General features: G+C 41.0%; 1 protein-coding gene across 1 annotated transcript in view; it reads right to left on the reverse strand.

The window, feature by feature from the left end:
• The window catches only part of LOC124554900 (molybdenum cofactor biosynthesis protein 1-like), a 60,324-nt gene extending 45,079 nt beyond the window's left edge, over window positions 1-15,245 (reverse strand). The window contains exons 1-3 of the mRNA XM_047128589.1: window positions 15,117-15,245; window positions 13,742-13,962; window positions 9,327-9,582 (exon numbers count right to left, since the gene is read on the reverse strand). Coding sequence (XP_046984545.1) covers window positions 9,327-9,582; window positions 13,742-13,962; window positions 15,117-15,245 — 606 coding nt within the window. The remainder of the gene's footprint in view (window positions 1-9,326; window positions 9,583-13,741; window positions 13,963-15,116) is intronic.
• Between the last annotated feature and the right edge of the window lie 9,282 nt (window positions 15,246-24,527).

Below are 24,527 nucleotides of genomic sequence, written 5' to 3' on the forward strand. Positions count from 1 at the left end.
GGCTGCAAACACGCACTATCAGAATGCGACAAACAATGCATGACACAGTACAGTAATGCATTTTCAGCTTAGAGTGACATAAACGCCTATAACAAGGAAAATGGCACTTATCAGATCAAAGCAAAATAAGCAATCGATTCCAACCAGATGAAGCACGTGAAAAAGGAAGGGTACCAGTATAAATACGGACGGAGCGCCTGACGCATAGCAATGGCTACCTGGTAAAGCTTAAGTGCTACGCTTACGACTCGAACCAAACTACTGTAGCTGTATCGTCATTCACTCGAACTAAATTGTGTCTCATATTACAATGGACTGACTTTGTTTTGATTTGGAGGTGCGGCCTAAAACTTTTCTCTCCTCTTGAACTTCGAGTCTCAAATTTCAGGTGCGGCTTCGATTTGGGAATTTTTTTTTTTCCTTCCTTTATTTCGAGTCTCATTTTTCAGGTTTGAGTGCGGCTTAGATTTGAGTAAATACGATAGGTGGTATTTCAACTAATTCTGACTATGAAATAAAACAAAGTACAGCAGGGAGCTCTGATGAATCAAAGAGCAGCGATGAAGATTCTGATGAATAGTAAAGTATGAGTTAAGAAATAAGATGCTACTGAGATCATAAATTTTTCTTGTGTTGATGAATCTGTTAACAAACATATTCAAAAGTGCACTGAAACATTGGCACATGTAGTGTTGGGAGGTGATAAACTGTCATTACTGTTAGAGGAGCTACGTATTTCTTGCTGTTCTACTCCTACATGACACTGTATCTGAAGGTATAGAATGAATCTTCACTGGCTAGAGAAATGGGTAACACAATTTTACAAGTCTCTGCTGTCATGTAATCTCTTCAGGGAAATCATGACTGTACTAAGATTCGGTTTGTGGTTGACAAGGTCAGAGTCATTAAGAAATGCAAGGCAGCTACCATGTCAGTCCTAGAAGAAAGAGACGTAGCAAACTGTCAAAGCATGTACATCCCCGGTCCTTATGTTTGTGGTGATGTACTAACCAAGTAATACTGAAGTGTGATCCAAGTCGCACAAATATGGCTTTAATAATAACCTCCGAACAATATGCCTCTAAGGACTCAACAAGACACAGAACGCTGATGTGCACATTACAAACTAGAATCACACAGAGAGTCAGTCAGCACTGTTCCACACTTACATATGTGCAAGTCGCCAGCAGATGGCATGGCAGGGACCGCACGGCACGCTTGGCTCCCAGAGACGGCCTCCAGCAGCCAGCCTGCAATGATCAGTCGGTGACCAATTTAAAGACGCAAGTACGGCAACACCACTCTCGGTGCACTCACACAGACACGTACTAGTAGCACGATACAGCAGTGATGAGTAGTAGTACCCCTCCTGTCTTGCGCGCCTTTTATCTGGCCCTACAATTTAATTTCCTAGACCCACACAAATGCCTGATCCTCCTAATTCAATTTGCTCTGCAGACTATTTAAAATACATAAAGAAAAAGGAGCCACAATTGCACTTTGTGTGCCAGTTACTTTCCAATACATTGGCACCAGCTGATCTTATTTAAGAATACTCAACTTTCATAGCCATACTTACAGCACATCCTTTGCTTCCTGGTCTAAATCCAAGTTAACTCCCAGCCCCCTCCCCCCCCCCCACACACCCCTCCCCACCCACTCCCCCCCCCCCCCTCCCAATCAGCTAGTTGTGTGCTGTTATCTCACGTCACACCCTAGTCTATGAGTACCCAGCTGTCTGTCACCTGACCCCTCTACCTGCACCCCTAGCTAGCCCACAGATGGCTCCCCACTCTCCCACGAGCCACTAAATGCTTCCCTCCAAACCCCTCCCATCTCTCTCCATCCCTCACATTGCCTCAACCCACCCCATCCTACCCCACTCTAAAGCCCCACCTCACTCCAGAACACTCACCGTGGGCCAGTAAAGAGCTGGCAGTTGAGCGACCACAAAATAAGGAGACGTGCATGCGCATGTGAGTGTGTGTGTGTGAGTGTGTGTGTGTGTGTGTGTGTGTGCGCGTGCGCATGTTTTCCCTACAGCTAGAAAAAGAAAGTGCATTCTGGAAGCTCACCAAGCAACGTACCTTTTAGTTTGGAATGTAGAAGACGAGGTACTGGTGGAAGTAAAGCTGTGAGTACGGGTCGTGAGTCGTGCATGGATAGCTCAGATGGTAGAGCACTTGCCCATGAAAGGCAAAGGTCCCAAGTTCGACTCTTGGTCCGGCACACAGTTTTAATCTGCCAGGAAATTTTCATATCAGTGCACACTCCACTGCACAGTGAAAATCTCATTCTACATACCTTTTGTTCATGTGCCTATCGATGAGACAGTGCTTCTGCCTTTTGGTGAGCCATCTACTTTATTCCTAAATAATTCGTAATTTTCAACAGAAACTTTCCGTACGTTATTATTGCATCCTACATTACAATATGCAATTTCCACAATATGCGGTCCTCTGTGAATATAATGGGGGTAACAACTGTAGGAGACCAAAAACTGACTGCAGTAAGCAAGTTCAAGTTATTGTACGCTGCAGTAGTTATGCAGAGGTGAAGAGGGTCACACAGGATAGGCTAGCATGGTCAACTCCATGAAACCAATCTTCAGATGGAAGATCACAACACATTTGATTCAGCATACACCAGACTCCAAACAGCGTACACAACCTGTATGCTCAGAAACACAGAAAATCATATTGGTTCCATCAGCAGGAAACTTCAGCCCGTAATTGTTATGGAACACTGCGGCGATTTTGTTCATTAATAAAACCCAAAACTGGGGAGTAATAAGAGAGTATTGTTGTAACTTCTTATCAACCTGGTTACCAAAATACATATTAAGAACACTGGTAAAGTGTTATTTTAAAGGGGTCACTCCAAAGCGCCACGAAAGTATTTGAGCAATGTATAAAATTAGAGAATCAGTGCACAATATTGAAAGCCTATCTACATAATCTATATCTGCATGACTAGTCTGTAATTCACAATTAAATGCTGGCAGAGGGTTCAGAGAACCACCCTCAACCTCTTTATCTACCATTCCACTCCCCTACAGCATTTGAGGAAAAACAAACACTTCAATATTTCCGTACAAGCTCTGATTTCTCTATTTTATTACAATGATCATTTCTCCCTATGTAAGAGGGCTCTAACAAAATATTTTCACATTCGGAGGAGAAAGTTGATGATTGAAATTTTAAGAACCTGCTCCAGCAAAATGCTTTTGCTTTAATGACTGCTACCCCAATTCACATGCGATATCTGTGGCATGCACTTTCCTGTTTGCCAATAATACAAAATGAGCTGCCCTTCTTTGAACTTTTAAATGATGTCCTCTGTCAGTCCTATCTGGTAAGGATCCCACACCATGCAGAATACTCCAAAAGAGGACAGACAAGTATAGTTGTAGATAGTCTCTTTAGTAATCCTAATCTTCTAAATGTTTTACTATTAAATCACAGTCTTTTGTTTGCTTTCCCACCGCATTATCTATGTGAGCATTCCAATTTAAGTTATTTGTAAATGTAATTCCTAAGTATTCAGTAGACTTCACAGCCTTTAGATCTGCGTGAATTATCATGTAACCAAAATTTAGTAGATGCCTTTTACTACTCATGCGGATGACATAACAATTTTTATTATTTAAGGTCAGTTACCACTTTTTGCATCATATGGATACGTAGCCTAAATCATTTTGCAGTTCATTTTGATCATCTGATCACTTTACAAGACAGTAAATGATTTGCAAGACTGTAAATGATAGCATCATCTAAGACTACTGCTCAGATTCTCTCTTAAATTGTTAATGTAGATCGGCAACAGCAGGTGGTCTATAACACTTCCTTGAGGAATGTCAGATATCACTTCTGTTTTACTTGATGATTTTCCATCAATTACTATGAACTGTGACCTTTCTGACAGGAAACCACACATCCAGTTGCACAACTGAGACAATACGCCATAGGCACACAATATGATTAGAAAATGCTTGTGCGGAACTGTTTCAAAAAGTCTTCCGGAAATCTACAAATATGGAATAAATTTGAGATCCCCAGTCGACAGCACTTATTACTTTGTGTGACTAAAGAGCTAGCTGTGTTTTAAAAGGTCGATATTTCTGAATCTATCTTGGCTATTTATCAATGAATCATTATCTTTGAGATAATTCATAATATTCAAACACAATATATGTTCCAAAATCCTAATGCAAATCAACATTAGTGATATGAGTCTGTTATTTAATAGATTACTCCTCTTTTCTTTCTTGAGCTTTGGTGTGACCTGTGCAACTTTTCAGTCTCTAGGTATGGATCTTTATCAAATGAGCGGCTATATATGATTTCTAATGGAGCTATTGTATCAGCATTCTCTGAAAGAAACATAACTGCTTTATTACACTGAGGAGAGCTACTACTAAGTTACTCACAGTTGCAGTTGTTCTTGATTTGAATACTGCAATATTTACTTTGTTGTCTTTGGTGAAGAAATTTCAGAAATCCGTGTTTAGTAACCCTGCTTTAGTAGCACTGTCATCAGTAACATTACCACAGCTATTGCACAGTGAAGGTATTGGTTGTGTTTTGCCATTGGTGTACTACACATGCAACCAGAACCTCTTTGGATTTTCTTCCAGATTTCAAAATGAAGTTTCACTATGGGAACTATTAAACACATCTTGCACTGAAACCCACCCTAAGTTTCGAGCTTCAGTAAAACATCGCTAATCTTGGAGATTTTGCATTCTTTTAAATTTTGACATGCTTTTTTTCATTGCTTCTGCAGCTGAGTTTTGACATATTTTGTGCACCACCCTTTTAATTTATTTGGTATCCTTTCAATTGCACAAACAGAATGTGCAAAGTAAGTGGAAATTACTCGTCTCTTCCCTGATTACAGTGCAATGGAAGATACTACAAGATGTTGATAGATTGCCATATCTCGGTAGCTTTATACGTAATAATGAGGTCACAGATGCAGAAATCACCAGCAGAACTGGAAAATCAGTCCATATGGTAATTAGGTCTGTAATATGTCAACAAAGCTTTGACTGTACTCCTTTATCATTTATATGTGTGAGACTTGGAAAATATCAGTAAAATCAGCACACAGTCTCCATATTTTTCACCAACAATGCTAGAGATAAATTCTGAAGATGTTAACCCAACCAAGTTACAAACGATGAAGTGCTGAGAATACGAGGTCTACACAGCCTGCACGTAATTATTGTTGAAAGAAGACTGAAGATTGCAGGTTATGTTCTACGCATGTAAGGTGGAAGAATCCCAAAATCAACACTGTTGTGGAAATCAATGGACAGATACAGATGTACAGGAAGACCTTTTAACACCTGGAACTTTTGCAATGAATCTTCAATGCATGGACACAAACTTGGAGGAAGGTGAGAACTTGGCAGCTGATCGAGTGAACTCTGTGAAACCAGTTCCTTGTATGGTACACAGCAAATCTGAGTAAGTTAGTAAGTAAGTAAGTAAGTAAAGTAAGTACAACTGGGGATTTTGCAAAACTGCTGGATGATCGATATTATTGTCTAGATTTGACACTGTTGGACTTCTACCTTTTCCTTGATGTGTATTCTTCAAATTGTGAGTTTTATGAGAAAGCTGATAGGTACTTACCAATCAACCTTCCCTCTCATGAACTGACATTGTCTCTTTATAAATTCTACTGTGCTAACAATTATCTACTGAGAATCCTCGACTAGGTCTCCGCAGCTCAAATGAGCCAGTTTCTTTTAAATTTCTGTCTTTGGCTATAATTGTCTTCCAAGTATGGTGACACAACATCCTGTCATGAAACTTTTGCCTTTACACTTGTTTTTTTTTTTCTGGACACTGCCTTTTTCTGCACTGTGCACTAAATACACTATGTGAGTAACGCCCAATCTCCAACAACCAATCATGAACTGTAAACAGTTGTGAACTCTACCAGGGCACATAACAAACAATTAACATTTGCGTTTTAGTGTTCTAAGCTGTGAAGTCATCAGCGGACAAATAATTTAGTACCTATTCCTGGACAGCTGGAGTGGCCGTGTGGTTCTAGGCGCTACAGTCTGGAACTGAGTGACCGCTACGTTCGCAGGTTCGAATCCTGCCTCGGGCATGGATGTGTGTGATGTCCTTAGGTTAGTTAGGTTTAATTAGTTCTAAGTTCTAGGTGACTGATGACCTCAGAAGTTAAGTCGCATAGTGCTCAGAGCCATTTTAACCTATTCCTGACATGCTGTTGTTTGGAACAACAACTGACATGATCCAAAATATTACTTTTATTTTGTCTAATGATTACTAATTTCAGTACCAAATTCCATCATCAAGCCACTATATGATTGGAAAGCATAGTGTATCGTTAAAATATTGTTTATTAAACAGATTACCATTATATCATCATTCCTTAAAGTAATGTCCAAAGTGGAAGGACAGATGATTAATTTTGAGTATATACTAAAGTCAGAGTACTGAACCGGATATGAAAGAAGGAAAACCAGAAGGGCAGTGAGAGACGGGTGCCTTCTATCACCTTACTTCCTTAATATTTTCATCAAGGAAGTAATAACAACAACAAAGAAAAGATGACAAGAATCAAAAGGTAATTTCTGGAATACTCCAAGGAAATGTGATAGGACCATTACATTTACAATGAATATAAATAATCCAGTAGAAAGTGTCAGAGGCTCCTTAATATTGTTCACAGGTACTCTCACTTGTCCATCAGAAAGTAGCAAAAACAGAAGGCAGTATCAATTTGCACAATGACCTGCAGAGGATTGGTGAATGATGCAGGCTCTGGCAGTTGACCCTGCACATAAATAAATGTAACATATCACTCACACACACACACACACACACACACACACACACACACACACACACACACACAGGAAAAGAAATCCAATACTGTACAACTACACTATTAATGACAAATTGCTGGAAACAGAATCTACCACAAAATATCTAGAAGTAACTATCCAGAGCAACCTTAAAGTGGAATGACCACATAAAACTGCAATAGAAAAGCAGATGCCAGACTAACATCCACAGGAAGAATCTTAAGTGAATGTAAATTACCCCTGTGTCCTTACCCAGTAGGACTGACAGAAGAGAGAAAGAAGATCCAACGAAGTGCGGAGTGTTTTGTCACAGGATCATTTAGTCACTGTGAGATCATTACAGAGATGCTCAGCAACTCCAGTGGTAGATGCCATAAGAGAGCAGTTGTGCATCACGGAAAGATTTACTACCCAAATTTCGAGAGAGTAGTTTCCGAGAAGAGTCTGACAACATAATAGTTTCTCTCATGTACAATTCACGAAATGATCACGTGAAGAAAATTTGAGAAGTTAGAGATAATACAGAAGTGTACTGACAGTCATTCTTCTCAAGCACTGTTCACAAGTGGAACAAGGCAGAGGGGATCAGTTGGTGGCATGAGACGTACCCCCTGCCACACACAGTTAGGTGGCTTTTGGAGCATGATGTCGATATGGAAACTTAATTGCATGCATATACACTGCAGATTGATGACATCACAATAGTAAATCAAAGTAGGAACTAAATAAAATGTTTCAGGCCTTAAATCTAGAAATGGTAAAACTAAAGCTAAAAATGAATACAAAGAAGACAAAAGTTATGGCTACAGACAAGAAAGGAGGTGGAGCTAGGACTGACACAAGAACAGGCAATGAGCAACTCAAGAAAGCAACTGAAATTCAATATCTCAGTAGCTTTTTGCAAGAAAACAATCAATATTTCAAGGCATTCCAGAAAAGAATAGCACATGTGAAGAGTTCCTTCCAAAATAAGAAGAAGCTGCAACTGAATAAACATATCAACTTCCACATTAACAAAATATTTGTAAAGACCTTTGTGTGGAGTGTTCTGACACACAGATGCAAAATCTGTACATTAGAAAAGCCAAAGGAAGCTCGCCTCAAACCTGCTGAAATGTGGTTCTGGAGGAGAAGTACAAGAACTAGCTGCATTGACAGAAAAATTAAAGGAAATAGGAGAGAAGAAAAAACCACTGAAAGTTATAGGCCAGGGCAAAGCAAAATACACTGGACACTTAACTGGAGACGATAATCTTTTAAAAAACATTTCTGAAGGCAAGATCGTAGGTAAGAAAACAAGGGGATGACTGGGAACATCCTACGTAAACAATGTGATCAATGAATGGGATTTTCTTCACACATGGAGATGAAGACAACTGCTGAAGAGAGGAAGCTGTGGCTGCAGAGACAAGGTTTAACCTTTTGGAAGAGTAAGGACAAACAAATACAAAATATGAGTCTACATGGTAGCTACATATGGAATAAATGACAACTTCTTGTGTGCAGTCATCAAGTCACTTACCCCAGTAGGTGTCTTATCTACTAAAAGTAAAGGACACTGTTGTGCTTTCAATAGATGTGAACTGCACCCTGAAAATGGTATGTCTAGTTTGCAGTTGTACAGAAGCTTTTTATTTTGCAAAATGGTTAAAATGGCTCTAAGCACTATGGGACTTAACATCTGAGGTCATCAGTCCCCCAAACTTAGAACTACTTAAACCTAACTAACCTAAGGACATCCCTGCCTGAGGCAGGATTCGAACCTGCGACCGTAGCAGCAGCACGGTTCCGGACTGAAGTGCCTAGAACCGCTTGGCCACAGTGGTCAGCTTTTATTTTGCAAAGAAATTTTTGATAATAAGATGAACTGATGCTGGTACTTGCTACTGAAACCAGTAGTACTTAGATACAACAAAAGTGTGACTATAGAATTAAGAATAATTTTTCCAAACAATCGAGTATTTTTTTCAAAATGGCACCACAATAGAGGATACTTATTTTAAACTAAAGACACAAAAGACAAAAAGAGAAACTGTAAAGATCTTGAGTTTCATAATGCTCTCTTGGGAGGAAAATATAAGATACCAATTACAAATTATTTGTTTCAGTTCCTTTAGAATAATTTCCTGTTTCACAGGTGCCTTGAAGAAAATAAAAGATCTCAAAAGTGTCTTAATGACAACCGATGGCCTCATGTTGACAATAATTGGTAAACTTGCAAGCCATACTTTTTTATGTTGTATAAACTACAAAACTGTTAGCATCGTCAGCTAAAATTTACTTCTTCTGTCTTAATATACCTTCCTTCACTTACAGCTGCAGTGTGGAGACAGCGGTGAGGGTGGGAGCGGGGATGGGGGTGAAGGTGAGGGCGTACTGCTTTAAAATGGTGATTCTTGTATTGATATTCTTAACAAAAGATTTATATCTTTTGTTTATGAAAGTCTGCATGCGATGACAGCTGCACTAGTAATACCTTCACAGGTTTGTATTCAAGTTGCAAGGCTAGATCTATGCCAGCCATGACACGCTCCCAGCCTTTCCTCCCCATGATCTGGTTGTAGCGTTGGGACTGCAGGGTGTCTAAGCTGATGTTCAGACCGTCAAGCCCTGCCCTCTGCAAGGCAACCAGCTGTCTTGTCAACATGAGGCCATCGGTTGTCATTAAGACATTTTCGAGATCTTTTATTTTCTTCAAGGCACCTGTGAAACACCAAATTATTCTAAAGAAACTGAAACAAATAATTTGTAACATTGTTGCTGCATATGAAACAAAACTCCAGTTGATAAATTGAAAATACAAATTCCTTAAAAGTTAACTGTACATTTGCCCTAATACAAAGAGATAAGAAGGGTTAATAAACTGAATTGGAGAAAGCAAGTTAAGATAGCAATGAAAAAATAATTAGAGGCATAAGATCACCTACAACAACAGGGAAATGGGAATTAATATGAACCATTACCCAGCTACTGTCAACTGATTCCATGTCTCCATGCACACTGTATAAACCACTGTGGGTTTGTCCGACAAAGTACATTGTTGTACCACACATTATGGTTTATCCCCATTCAATGCTCATGTGGAGTGTGGGAAGAATGATTCTTTAAATGGTTCTGTGCATGCTGTAATTAATCTTGCCTTCATGGTCCCTATAGGAGTGATACATATGTAGTTATTGTATAATCCCTAAATACCTCGCTTAATACAGGTTCCTGAAATTTCATAAGTTGGGTTTTGTCATATATTTAGCGTCTATCTTCACTTGTCTGGCATTTCCAACTTTTAGTAGCTTCTTGATGCTCTCCCATGCATCAAATAAATCTATGATCAATCATGCTACACTATTTTGTATACATTCAATGTCTGCCATTAGCCTTATTTGTTATGGGTCGTACTTAAGCAATATTCTAGAATGGGCCACACAAGTATTTTGTAAGCAATGTCCTCTATAGACTGATTGCATTTTCCAGTATCTTACCAATGAATTGAAGTCTGCATTCTGCTTTGCCTACAAGTGAGTCTATGTCACCATTTCATTTCATCCAGATATTTGTATGAGTTGACCAATTAAAACTGTGATTATTTGATAATGTAGTCATACAATACTGTCTTTTATTTGTTTTGTGATGTGCTCCAATTTACATTTCTGAAAACTTAAACTCAGTTGCCTATCTTTGGAGCAATTTGAAATGTTATGATCTGACTCAAATTTGTGCAGATTTTTTTCAGGCAATAATTCATTATAGACAACTCTATCATCCAGGAAAAGTATGACATTCCTTATAATATCATCTTCCAGAACATTAAGGTACAACATTAATGTAATAGTATAAATTACTATAACTGTATAAATAAGTTTATAAGTGTGTAAAATACATTGAACTATTTGTTACAACAAAACATTGTACTGGTATACTCAGCAAGATGTTAAATCAGCAGATAGCTACATTTTATGTTCAACATTTTGTGTACAGCATATATGCTGGAAAGGATTTATACCCAAATTAAATAAATCTGAAGAAATGGTAGTGTGTCTCTGGAAAAATAATCCATAAAAACTCATACAGTCCAATTTGCTATTATGTCACTGTTGCTGAAATATAATACAAAGTAACTGAATTCGATGAACATTCTCAGAGTGCAATATGCCTCAGAGTGAAATGCACAGTAATGTCAACATTATTTTTCAAGGCTATGTTTGTGAAAATGGATGACAGCAAACCACACATTTTGTTCTCAATCTGCGGAAGCATTATGCACTGTAAAACACTGTACTGCTGTTCTACATAAAAGCTGTCTCATTGCCAACATCTTTCCCCTGCTGGCTGTTCTACACTTCTCATCATTGATTCAACACGTTGTAAGATATTTTATGCTGTATGACACCACAGTCCAATCTGGTAAGGATAGCATAAAAATAATATATGAATTTCAGTATTGAAACTGGAACAGCAGAACAGCTCTCATCACACTGGATATCAAATCGAGGTTGGATTACAGCCATGGGTACATCATTTCATGCTACTCAACTGTATGTCATATGTCAGAGTTCTTCAACTGTAGTGGCTGGCGACTGGTGGCTGGCGACTGGTGACATACCCATCTCCTGGCATCCTGTGGACAGACGTTCTCCACAGGTGACAGATTTGAAGAAAATGCTGGATACGGCAACAGTGGAACACTCTCTGTATCGAGGTAGCTCAGTACAGCTCAGGTGATGTAAAGTCTTGCATTATCCTGATAAAAGATAACATCACGGAGCCCTTGAAAATAGGGTACAGCGATAGGCCTTAACAAAACACAAATGCAATGGCTGCTGTCCAAATTACTGGCTATGTGAACCAGAGGTTGTGACATGTATCCAGTTGCACCCCATACCATCACATCACATGCTGGACCTGCATGTGAATGACAGGTACAATCTGGCCAGGTCTGTTGGCATCAGAGCCTCCACACACAAGTACATCAATTGTGACGATGTTGCAGAACCGAGACTCATCTGATACAATGACACAGTGCCATTCCTGTGTCTGGCATTGTTGTCTGTTGCACCGCTGTCAGTTCAACTCTCTCTAGAGCTGCATTAATGGCTTGACAGTCTGTGCTGCTCCAGATGCCATCACATTGTATGTGTGGATACTTGTCTCACTGTATACAAGCCCACTTCCTGACTAAATGTACACAACTTCACTGCAGGATCATGTACGCATGAGCGAACACTTGTCTGCCCTCTCAGGTGCTAGTTGGATGGCACTACGGAGGCCCTGCAAGGCATTTAGCATGGCCCTCCTGAACCTACCAATTCTATGTTCGCACAAAATGAGATTCTGAGCAATGCAAGCAGCAATATAGTGAAACAATAAACCAGAGTCTCACCAGACCATGAGCCTGCCACTGCCAAATCTGGAATGCTGATAAACATTTCTCCTTCTTCCATTATGCTTAACACGGTCTTTGTGTACACAACCAACACTGAAATAGAATTTCTGAATGAGAAACCTGCTTTCTTGCATACAGAATATGCATGGGAGTGCTGAAAAGTAATGCCTCTGAATTTTTTATTCTGTTCTCAATATCGGTCAAGGTATGACGTGTCACGCATATTACTTGGTCAACTGTCCCACTTCACTGACTCGTAGCACATCCCCCTCCCGCTAACAGATGGAGTCGCAATAGGCAGCCCACTCTGACCAGAGATTGTGAATATGTTTACGGTGCACTTCGAAGAAGAGGCCCTGATGTCATCCAAATGGAAATCCATCTTCTTCTTCTTCTTCTGTTATGTGGATAACACACTTGTCATCTGGCCTCATGGAAGAGACAAACTTCTTGACTTCTTTGTACATCTGAACTCCACACGCCACAAAATCAAATTCACTATGGAGACCAAAGAAGAAGGAAGACTACCATTCCTGGACATCATAGTCAGGAGAATAACGGACAGCACCCTGTGCCACAGTGTGTATCTGACTCTATAAAACACATAAACTCAGTTCTCCCTATGGCACTGTGAATAATTTCAATAACAAAAACTGAGATGAATGTTGCAGCGTACATTTAATTTCCACTTTGGCTTTGCATTCAAGATCAGTCTTACCTGAGAGTGCAACATTACATCTTTGTTTAATTTAATTATATGTTCATTAGATTTTGGTTATAAGGCACGTTTTGCTTCCTAATGTTTCATCTCCAAATGCTGGAAACAATCCATGGAGGAAGAGGAGTATGTAAGACATTGGTGGACCAGGTTGGAAGTATCTGTGAATTTCAATACTCTGTAGAAAAGCTCAATCATTTGAAAATAACTTTCAGACCTTGTGGCTATTCTAACAGATATACATAGGGCACTACATTCTAAAATATTTGCATCTTTCAGTGACAAAACAAGCAACTAGAGGAAAAGTTCTCTTGCCACTTGTAAAAACAGTCGCAGATCGCGACCTCTGAGTGCTATAAAGAGAAGGTATTGATGCAGTGCTTAAACCAAACAGAAGACCACAACTGCAGCCATACTCAAGCAAATTGCTATGCAGTAGTTTCAGTGAATTTGACAATGATGTGGCTGCTTTCATAGTGGCCCAGTCATATTGTGGGGTACGGAATGCCAGTGACAGGGCTGGAATTGTAGGTGACAGATGGGTTTTTGGCAAAGCCTTGTATCAATACCTCCTTAATTATTGAGCTGAAAAACTGTAAAATACATCATACAGTAAAATCACACAAAAAAAAAATCCTATTTCTGCAGGTATTGTGCCTTCTGTTTCTTTTTCATTACAAAAACATATTGATTCAAGTTTATAAAGTCACAACTATGTCACTGTGATTTGTGTAACACACATTCTGGAACATGTTCCAGGAATGCCATGAAACAGACAGCTTTAAATACTTACTCTAGCTCATCTTTCAAGACTTGCATGCCAACAACAACACCATCTATCCAATCTGTTTTTATTTCACTTTCATGTAAAGCTTTCTCCACAAAGGATATCATCTGCCATGTAGGCAGTGCAAGAGGAAATTCCACACTCACATTTGGGTAACCAAGTGGATTCTGTGTCTTGTCAGAACCAAGTACAATCAACCCAATATCATCTTTACCACTGGTAAATATCTGGAAACATATTAAATGGTAAAAATAAGTTTTGTTTATAACAAGTTGTATACCAATAAAAACATCACACACAGGTACTCTTTATAAAATCATTTAATTCGATAGATAAAAAATCTACTCACCAAGCAATGGCAGAACACACACATAAAACACTGTTGTGATAGGCAAGAGTTTGGAGCCAGTGACTCCTTCTTCAGGCTGAAGGGTTGCAGGGGAAGCAAGAAGGGTGAAGGAAAAGGACTGGAGAGGTCTAAAAAAAGGGGTAGATTTTGGTAAAGTTACCCAGAAACATGGGTCATGGGTGACTTACCGTACAGGATGAGAAGGAAAGACTAATTGTTGGGGACTGCATCGGGCAAGATTCGGAAACCTGAGAGCTTAAAGGTGGAAGACAGGGTAATATGCAAGACAGAGATTACTACTAAAACTGTACATGAGTTAATAAGAGTGAGAAGCTAAGTGTATTGTATGCAACAGCTGTGGGAGGGGGCAGTGAAAACAGACGGGAAAGACAATGAAAGATGTAGAAAGCTAAAACGGAGTGAAGCAAAGAGTAATTACAGTGAAGAATAGCTGAGACAGGAGAAATTAACGTAAATTAAGGCGAGGTGGGTGGTGAGAACCGAGGACATGTTTTAGTGCTAGTTCCCACCTGCGGAGTTCTGAGAAACTGGTGTCTGGCGGAAGAATACAGGTGGCATGTGTGGTGAAACAAGTGCCGAGGTCACGTATGCCATGTTGAAGAGCATGCTCTGCAACAGGATATTGCAAGTTCCCAGTATATACACTACGCCTATGCCCATTTATCCTAACTGATAATTTGGTGGTAGTCATGCAGATGTAGAAAGCTTAAAAGTGGTTACATAATAGCTGGTATATGACATGTGTCGTATCTATTTCTCGCCTGATCCGCAGTTCTGTGTGACTTTCCCAAAATCTACACCTTTTCCTGGAACTCTCCCGGCCTTTTCCTTTACCCTTCTTCCTTCCCCTTCAATGCTTCTGTCTGGAAGAGCCACTGTCTTTTATGTGTATGTTCTGCTGCCGCTTGGTGAGTAGATTTTTTATCTATTCAATTAAATAAATTTATCAATAATTTATTGTTTTTGTTGTTATAGTTACTCTTTATAACCTACTTAAAATACATCACGTACCCTCCTCTCCACAATTCTTCGAACACATAGTTTTGCCTTTTGTAAAAAATCACTGCGTTTCTGTATAACATACTTGGAGTCAAAGTGTCCAACATCTATTACAATTATAAACAGATGAAAGAAAGTCATTGTATTTATTGGCAGTATTACGCAATCAAATATTTTGAAAGAATTCCAGTGGTATAAATTTACATCTTACAAATAAATATATACGTTTATTCTTTAAATCAATTCTTAGCAATAACATAATAGTATAAATTGCAGAATCAATATAGCCAATTTTAATGTAATGACTGCAATACCAATACAAAATAACAGCGGTAAGTTATTACAAATGAGAGGGAGAGAGAGAGAGAGAGAGAGAGAGAGAGAGAGAGAGAGAGAGAGAGAGAGAGAGAGAGAGAGGCAGGCATTTAGACAATGTTTCATTACAGTGTGAAACTTATTAGAATTAAAATGAAGCCATAGTGAATTAAGTTTTAAAAGTCGCGAATCTTTAAACAACAACTTGAAAATGGATATATCAGTATTTTGTATACATTCTAGCATTGCTAGATTTACTTTTAAATTTTAAAGTATATGAGCAGACTGAGCGACTTTCCATCCAGAAAATTTGCTGTTGGCAAGACCTCACTACAAAGAAAAATGGTCTTTCCGGAGTCAAATGCTAAAAAATTCATAAATTCCAGCATTGTAAGTTATGCAAACAGGTATTAAGCAATGGGCATAAATATCGTTCTGCTTGATTTGAAAAAAAGTAGGTAGATGAAAGAGTAAATTGGGTGCAAGGATTGAACATAAACTCACCCAAATTGCAAAGGTTTAAAAAAAAAAAAAAAAAAAAAAAAAAAAAAGACCAAGAGGGTCACTGCTCAAGAATTGAGAACTGCCCCCCCCCTTTCTTTTACAGGCTTGCTTTCACTTTTCAGATGAGACCATGTCCCCCATATGTGAAGAAAATAGCCAATACGTAAAGAGAATTACAGATAAAGCGTTTTCTAGAATGAGATTTTCACTCTGCAGCATAGTGTGCACTGATATGAAACTTCCTGGCAGATTAAAACTGTGTGCTGGACCAAGACTCTAACTTGGTGATCTTAACCCCAGATCTGTGTTGCCGATTTGGGAGGTAGATCTCGTATCTGGAAAGAGGAGATGACAGTTAGGATACTATGGGTGACAAGCTGCCATCAATTTTTGATGGTGCAGAACCCACAATAGTGGAACTGCTGCCTAGTCCAAAGGCACCTGTTACCAGTCTTACCCCACAATAGTGTATCGAATCCAGACGTAATGTCGAAGCTGATGAAAAGTCATATGAGAGATTCCTGTAATCTAGGTGTGACTTCACCAATGCTGCATACAGCCATATCAAAGTAGAGTGGACCACACCGTGGTCAGTGTCGCTGAGGCATAGAAGAGCATTCAGGTGCGACCTACATGTCTGCTTTAGTTGACAAAGACGGGGAACCCATGTCAACTAGGCATCTAAGACCGGTCCTAAAAAACACAATGACAGAAATGCATAACATAGGTCATGGCAGCCAAAAAATGGATGCTATGAGTGAAAGCCCAGGATTGTGCTTGGTGTATTGCTCCCTGCATTCTGCCTCCAGCAATAGCCGTCGTGGATGAACAGAAAAGATGGGGACACCATATGCCATGCAGCTGCCGCCAGATCATTGATAGCCACAAAAAGGAGAGTGGCACTCAAAACAGAACCTTGTGCAAGCCCCTTCTCCTGCAGGGGGGGATGCTACAGGAGGCACCAACCTGTACCCAAAAAGTGTGACATGGAAGAAAGTTCTGGATAAAAATCAGGAGTGGGCCATGGAGGCCCCACTCCTTTAAGGTGGCAAGGGCGTTATGGCACCATGTGGTATCATAAGATATACACGCAGATCAATGAAAACCGCAACAAGGAACTGATGCTGAGCAAAAGCTGTTCAGATAGCACACTTCAAGTGGACTAAATTATCTTCAGTAGAGCGCCCTTGGCGAAAAGCACCCTGGATCGAAGCCAAAAGATCCGGGGATTCAAGGACACAATACAGCCTTCGACTAACCATATGTTCAAGTAACTTGCAGGACACTGAGTAAACAATCTGGACGACAGCTGTCCGTTTGAAGAGGCAATGTATCTGATTTAAAAACTGGAAAAACGGCATTTTCTCGCTACTGGGAAGAGAATTCTGCATTGCACCAGGGACGGTTAAAGAAAGGCCAGGTACACTGACGGAAAAATTTGCAACACCCAAAAATAATTAATGTAGAGTAATGAAATACCAGGAATATATTTGTTGAGACAATGTATGTAAAGTGATTAACGTTGCAGGATCAGAGATCAATGTGAGTGTGAGATAAGCCACTGGAAATGTAAATGTAAATGCTGATACGCTGTTGTACATGTGTCATGTGTGTGTGTTTGTGGGATGTAGTTCCATGCCTGTTGCACTTGGTTGGTCAATATAAGGACAGTTAATGATGTTTGTGGATGGGTTGAAGCTGTCATCATATGACGTCCAATATGTGCTCGATTGGAGGTAGAGCTGGTTATCGAGCAAGCCAAGGCAATATGTTGAGACACTATAGCATGTTGGCTTACAATAGCAGTATGTGAGCAAGTGTTATCCTGTAGGAAAACACCTCCTGGAATGCTGTTTGTGAATGGCAGCACAACAGGTCAAATAACCAGACGGACATACAAATTTGCAGTCAGCGTTCGTGGGATTCATACAGACAGTTTTGTCACTGGAAAAGCGAAAGCCATTGTTGATGCTCCAGGAGTAAAGACAATCAAGAGATTGCTGAAGGTGCCACTAAGTGAAACAGGTTCATAGAGAACTGCAATAGAAGGCAAAATCGTCAAAAAAAAGGGAGCTGGAGATGCCCAGTGGGAGACATGCCATTATAGGGTTAATGGTGATAGCAAAGAGAATGACACTCAGAATGGAACCCTGAGACACACCATTTTCCTGGATAAAGGTGTCCGACAAGGCAGACCTTTCATGAACCTCGAAAACTCGGTCTTTTAAAAATGTCTGAAGGAAACAGGGTAGGTGGCCATGGAAGCCCCACATGTGAAGAGTATGGAGGGTACTAGCTCTCTAGCAGGTGTCATAGGCCTTCTCACAAATCGAAAAACACAGCGACAATATGGGATTTCTGCAGAAAACCATTCATGACATGGATGGGCAAAATAATGAGACGGTCCACTGCAGAATGCCGTGTTGAAAGCCACACTGTGCATTCATCAAAAATTGTGAGACTCGAGCCACCATATCATCCGGGCATGAATCATATGTCCCATCACCTTGCGAAGACACTGGTAAGAGAGATGGAGTGGTAGCTAGAAGGAAGTGTGTGTGTGTGTGTGTGTGTGTGTGTGTGTGTGTGTGTGTGTGTGTGTCAGAGAGAGAGAGAGAGAGAGAGAGAGAGAGAGAGTGAGAGAGAGAGTCAGAGAGCTAATTTCGGCAAGAGCTGGATTTCAATCAATCAACTGAGTTGAAGTCTGCTGTTGTGGTCTTCATCCAGCTACTGGTTTGGTGCATCTCACCAGCCTATTCCAGCCTTTGTAAGCCTCTTCATCTGCATAGTATTTCAACCTAAATCCACTTAGAATGGTGAACCACCATTCAGATAATAACTTTTTAACAACACAGTTTGACTTCTCTAAAGGCTTCTATACTGAGAATCCAACATAATATCTCACAAATTCAATTCCAGTAGAATTAAATAGTGGAAATTAACCCCTCTGTCATCTTGCCAAAGCCTTTGACTGTTTAGATTAAAAAATTCTGTGAGGGGAAGCTAAAATAGTATGGCATTGAAAGTCTTCCCCTTGCATGGATTGAGTTGTATTTTAACTACAGAAAATGGAAGGTCACATTAACAAATGATAAGACAGGAATAAGATTAAACTCAAAAAGGGAGAACATAAAATATGGTGTGGCACACAGTGTTTGCTGCCAAGTCCACAAAAATGATTTACTTGGAGCACTGGAGGGCTTTGGAAAAACTCTAATGTTTTGCAGTGTCACAAACCTATTGATGCAAGATCTAAACCCATCCATACCAGAAACATTCAGGAGAATAACAGAACAGGCGTTTACTGATCCACAGGTACCAGCTTAATGCCTAAAAACTTGTATTGTGCAGTTCTAAAGAAATAAAAGTGACTTACAGATAAGAATATCAAAAGTAAGGATAAATGGGCAATTAGGCCCCTGTGTTCTAAGTGCCTGGGTATGCAGATACTACTCACGTGTGAGACCAGCATGTGGGTCAGTAAACCGAGAAGCTCAGTTCTGCCAAATTTGTGCTTAGAAATCTCTTACTGAATGAAACTGGACAAAGGATTGCTAACACACTTTCACTCAGTTTACTCATATGGCATAATCTTCTGAGGTACTTCAGCTAAGTGGAAAAAAATATTTATTCTACATCTTGAAAAAGCTTCTTCAGGGACCCATGGATTCTCACACTTACATGCCTGTAGAAGTTATATTCCCTAATGGTATTTGTGATTAATAACAAGATTTAGTTTAAGATGAACTCAGCAATTCAAAACTGCAATACTAGAAGCAAAAATAATTTCCATATATAAAAACCTAAAATCAGGGTTGCCACAAGTTTCTCCAAGTGAAATTCCCTGACATTTCTCTGATTCCACAGACACATTTTAGAATTTTTCCCCGACAAATTCTGAGGTCTCAAGGGGAGGTAAAGACATAAGTTGACAAAAGAATGTAAGGGCTTTGTATTTCTCCCCCATTTTGTTTTAGGGTGCAAAAACAACTAGGGTCATATGTGTCCATGCCAAAACTGTGAAACACAAAGGTGAGGAGAGGAGTTAAAAATGATTACATGTCAACGTTTAATGACAGGAGAGAGGACAGCTACAATCAGGGATGTGGAGAAAGGTCTATGAAGTACGCAATAGGTAAATGGAGGCCCAGAACTAAAAGTTAAATGGCCTTCGCCATATTGCTACAACTGATAAAAAGTAAAACAAGGTCGACAGCCCACGCATTGTTCACTAAAACGGCCAATAACTCAGATGGCAAACCCAAACGGGAACGTAAACGGTAAAAAAAAAGGGCACCCTCTCAGGAAACAGCAGACAGTTAAAAGTTGGGTGCAATGTACAAAAAGTAGTGGGGGATCACCACTTAACAAATGGTGATGGCTAAAAAGGCAGTGCCCAATATGCAACCTAGTTAAAATGACCTCCTCGCCGCAGGACGACTGAGAGGAGGTTGTCCAAGCCACTGGAAGAGGCTTAATAACCCAGAGCTTATTCCTATGAATGGAGGACCAGTGGCGATGCCAAAGTGGCACCACCTCCTGACAGAAAGCAACAAGAGATCATCAGAGGGAATGCAAGAATTATTGGGCTGAAGTACGAGGAATGCAGCTTTGGCAGCAGTGTCAGCAACCTCTTGGACCGATATGACCTGGAACCGACGTAAACATCACAGTGGCTCCATAAAAAGTGAGCAAGTGGAAGCTTTCCTGGAACCGGTGCACTAGGGGATGGACAGTCTACAGTGCACAGAGGCTTTGAAGGGTGCTGAGAGAGTCTGAGCAGTGACACAGTTGAAAAGAGTATGTCACCAGATGTACTCCATGATCTGATACAGGGTGAAGAGCTCTGCTGTAAATACTGAGCAATGTGCCGGAAGTCAGTACCAAAAAATGTTGGTTGACGTTGAAGGCACACCTGACACCATGGTCAGTCCAAGAGCCATCAGTGTACACAAAGATACTGTTGCAAAAATCCATGAATTGGTCATGAAACTGAAGGCAATTGAGTGAGCCTGGTGCAGTGTCTTTAGAAAGTGAATGAAGGTCAAGGTGAAGATGGGCTGCCGCATGAAGCCAAGATGGTGAAGGGTTCACACCCATCGAAAAAGCTGCAGGTAGCATGAAGTGGGAGGACCAAGATAGTTTTGTATAAAGCAGGAGCCTCAGGAATTTTGTAGTTTCAATGAATGGAAGAGCAACAGGCCTAAGACGTCCGGTGGCTGCACGAAAAGCATTATTCGACACAGTGGCATTGCTGTCAGGCTTCCTCAGAGCCATAATCCGTTGGTAGCAGGCACCCACTGCAGTAGTAGCCCTCGGGTGGCCTGAGCAAGGTATGTCACTGATAGTTCCTGTCCCTCTCTATCTCTTCCATGTCTGAACAACATTGCCACGGTTCACTCCACGATGTCTGGACACTACCCTTGCTGAGAGCCCTTCTTGGCAAAGTGTAATAATGCAGATGCAATCGAACTGCAGTAAGGATCATCTAGGCATTGTTGAACTACAGACAACATGCCCTGGATTCCTCATGTCGACAGCAGAAGAAAGCCGACACTTCTGTAGGACCTCATGGAGCAGGATCCTCTTGCCTCTGTGCCCTGTAGCAGTGAGTTTTCGCAGACTGACACTTGGCAGCTGCCGAGGTGACACCCCTTCCTATTGTCCTCATCGTGACTGTCCTCCAATGGAACTTTTGCAGACTTTGATCCAACAAAGAGGATTTATGACTGCTTTTAGAATCGCAGCTTCTACTTGTACTCTGCCTTCAGGAAACAAAATTGCATCCTCACGACTGCTTTGAGCTTTTGTATTTCTTCCTGGTCTGTTTTGACCTTCCGCTCGAGGTTGGCATTCTGTCTCATGAAGGAGTCATGCTGCTCATATGGGATGACATTCATAGTCAACCCATCCATCTCCCTGACTACCTGTCATCAAGCTGTTGCAGTCTGTCTTTTCCTTCCTCACTTGAACTTTTCCTTTTCTACCATTTACATCCCTCAATCATTTGATGTCACCAGGTTCGACTTCCTCCAGCTTATTGGACAGCTTCCTCGCCGATTTCTGCTGCTTGGGGACTTTAATGCACACCATCCCATTTGGGGCTCTTCCAGAACCTATCCGAGAGGTGCCCTCTTCGCTGCCATTCTTAATCAACTTAACCTTTTCATCTTTAACACAGAAGCACCCATGTTGCTTTCAGACTCGTCGCACTCCTATTCCCATTTGGACCTTTCCTTCTTCACTGCCCGTCCTGCACATGATCTTGAACGGTCCGTTCTTTCTGACACCCACTCGAGTGACCATTTCCTTTGTGCTATCCATTTGCTGACTCCTACCCCACCTCCGTGCACATCGAAATGGCAGCACACTAAAGCTGACTGGAGACTTTACCCCGCCCTGGCGACCTTCAACGAACATGATTTCCACAGTTGTCACAGGTGGAATTTCTTACAAACATTATCCTTACCGTCGCAGAACATTCCATTCCTCACACTTCCTCTTTACCATGCTGTGTCCCAATCCTTTGGTGGACTGAAGCCTGCTGCGATGGAATTCGCATTCTTCAGGGTAACCAAAAAGGTAGCTGAACTTCATTCACTAGTTCTTTTAACAGTTTCACCCCCCTCTTACATCGTGTGCACCAACTTCCGATGGTTCTCTGGGAGCAAGATCCATTCCCCAATTTTCATCCTGACAGTAGCAGACAGTATCATCGTGTACCATATTGCTATCTCCAACACCTTGGGTCGCCATTTTGCAGAAATTTTGAGCTCCTCCCACTATCATCCTGCCTACCTCTATTGGAAATGGGCAGAGAAGACTCAGGCAATACCCTTCTCTTCTCAGAATCGTGTGTGTTACTGTGCTGCCTTTACTATGAGGAAGCTAGCTCACGTTCTCACTTCATCTCAATCCTCTGCCCTGGACCAGACACTGTTAATTTTCAAATGTTGCAGCACCTTTCTCTTGTGGGCAAGCACTTTTTGCTTAATACGTACAACCGGACCTGGGCAGAGGGCATGTTATTAAGCCACTGTTGTGAAGCCACTGTTATACCCACACCTAAGCCCGGTAAGGACAAACAACTTCCTTCTGGCTATCACCCACTTTGTTTACCCATGTCATGAATGGTTTTCTGTGGAAATCCCACACTGGCTGTGTTTTTCAATTTGGAGAAAGCCTACGACATTTGTTGGGGACTAGTATCGTTTGTACTCTCTACACATGGCGCCCACTGCCCCATCTCCTTGAGGAATTTTTAAAAGACAAGTTTTCGAAGTACGTATGGGGTCTGCCTCCTCGGACACCTTTATCCAGGAAAATGGTGTACCTCAGGGTTCTGTCCTGAGTGTCGTCGTCTTTGCTGTCACCATTAACCCTACAATGGCCTGTCTCCTGCCAGGCATTTCTGGCTCTCTTTTTGTTGATAATTTTGCTGTCTACTGCTGCTCTTCATGAACCTGTCTCGTTGAGTGGTGTCTTCAGCAATGTCTCGATCGTCTTTACTCACGGAGCATCGACAGTGGCTTTCGTTTTTCTACTGACAAAAACATTTGTATGAATTTCTGGCAGCACAGCTGGTTTCTCCCACCATTTTTACATCTTGGGCCTGTTGCTCTTCCATTCATTGAAACTACAAAATTCCTGAGGCTCCTGCTTTATACAAAACTATCTTGGTCCCTGTAGCTTTTTCGATGGGTGTGAACCCTTCACCATCTTGGCTTCGTGCGGCAGCCCATCTTCACCTTGACCTTCATTCACTTTCTAAAGACACTGGACCAGGCTTGCTCTATTGCCTTCAGTTTCACGACCTATGCATGGAATTTCGCAACAGTATCTTTGTGTACACTGATGGCTCTTGGACCGACCATGGTGTCAGGTGTGGCTTCAACGTCAACCAACATTTTTTGGTACTGACTTCCGGCACATTGCTCAGTATTTACAGCAGAGCTCTTCACCCTGTATCAGATCATGGAGTACATCTGGTGACATACTCTTTTCAACTGTGTCACTGCTCAGACTCTCTCGGCATCCTTCAAAGCCTCTGTGCACTGTAGACTGTCCATCCCTTAGTGCACCGGTTCCAGGAAAGCTTCCACTTGCTCACTTTTTATGGAGCCACTGTGATGTTTACGTCGGTTCCAGGTCATATCGGTCCAAGAGGTTGCTGACACTGCTGCCAAAGCTGCATTCCTCGTACTTCAGCCCAATAATTCTTGCATTCCCTCTGATGATCTCTTGTTGCTTTCTGTCAGGAGGTGGTGTCACTGTGGCATCGCCACTGGTCCTCCATTCATAGGAATAAGCTCTGGGTTATTAAGCCTCTTCCAGTGGCTTGGACAACCTCCACTCAGTCCTCCTGCGGCGATGAGGTCATTTTAACTAGGTAGCATATTGGGCACTGCCTTTTTAGCCATCACCATTTGTTAAGTGGTGATCCCCCACTACTTTGTGGACATTGCACACAACTTTTAAATGTCTGCTGTTTCCTGAGGGGATGCCCTTTTTTTTACGGTTTACGTTCCCGTTTGGGTTTGCCATCTGAGTTATTGGCCGTTTTAGTGAACAATGCGTGGGCTGTCGACCTTGTTTTACTTTTTA

This window comes from Schistocerca americana, chromosome X (genome assembly GCF_021461395.2).
Source record: "Schistocerca americana isolate TAMUIC-IGC-003095 chromosome X, iqSchAmer2.1, whole genome shotgun sequence".
NCBI lineage: Eukaryota > Metazoa > Arthropoda > Insecta > Orthoptera > Acrididae > Schistocerca > Schistocerca americana.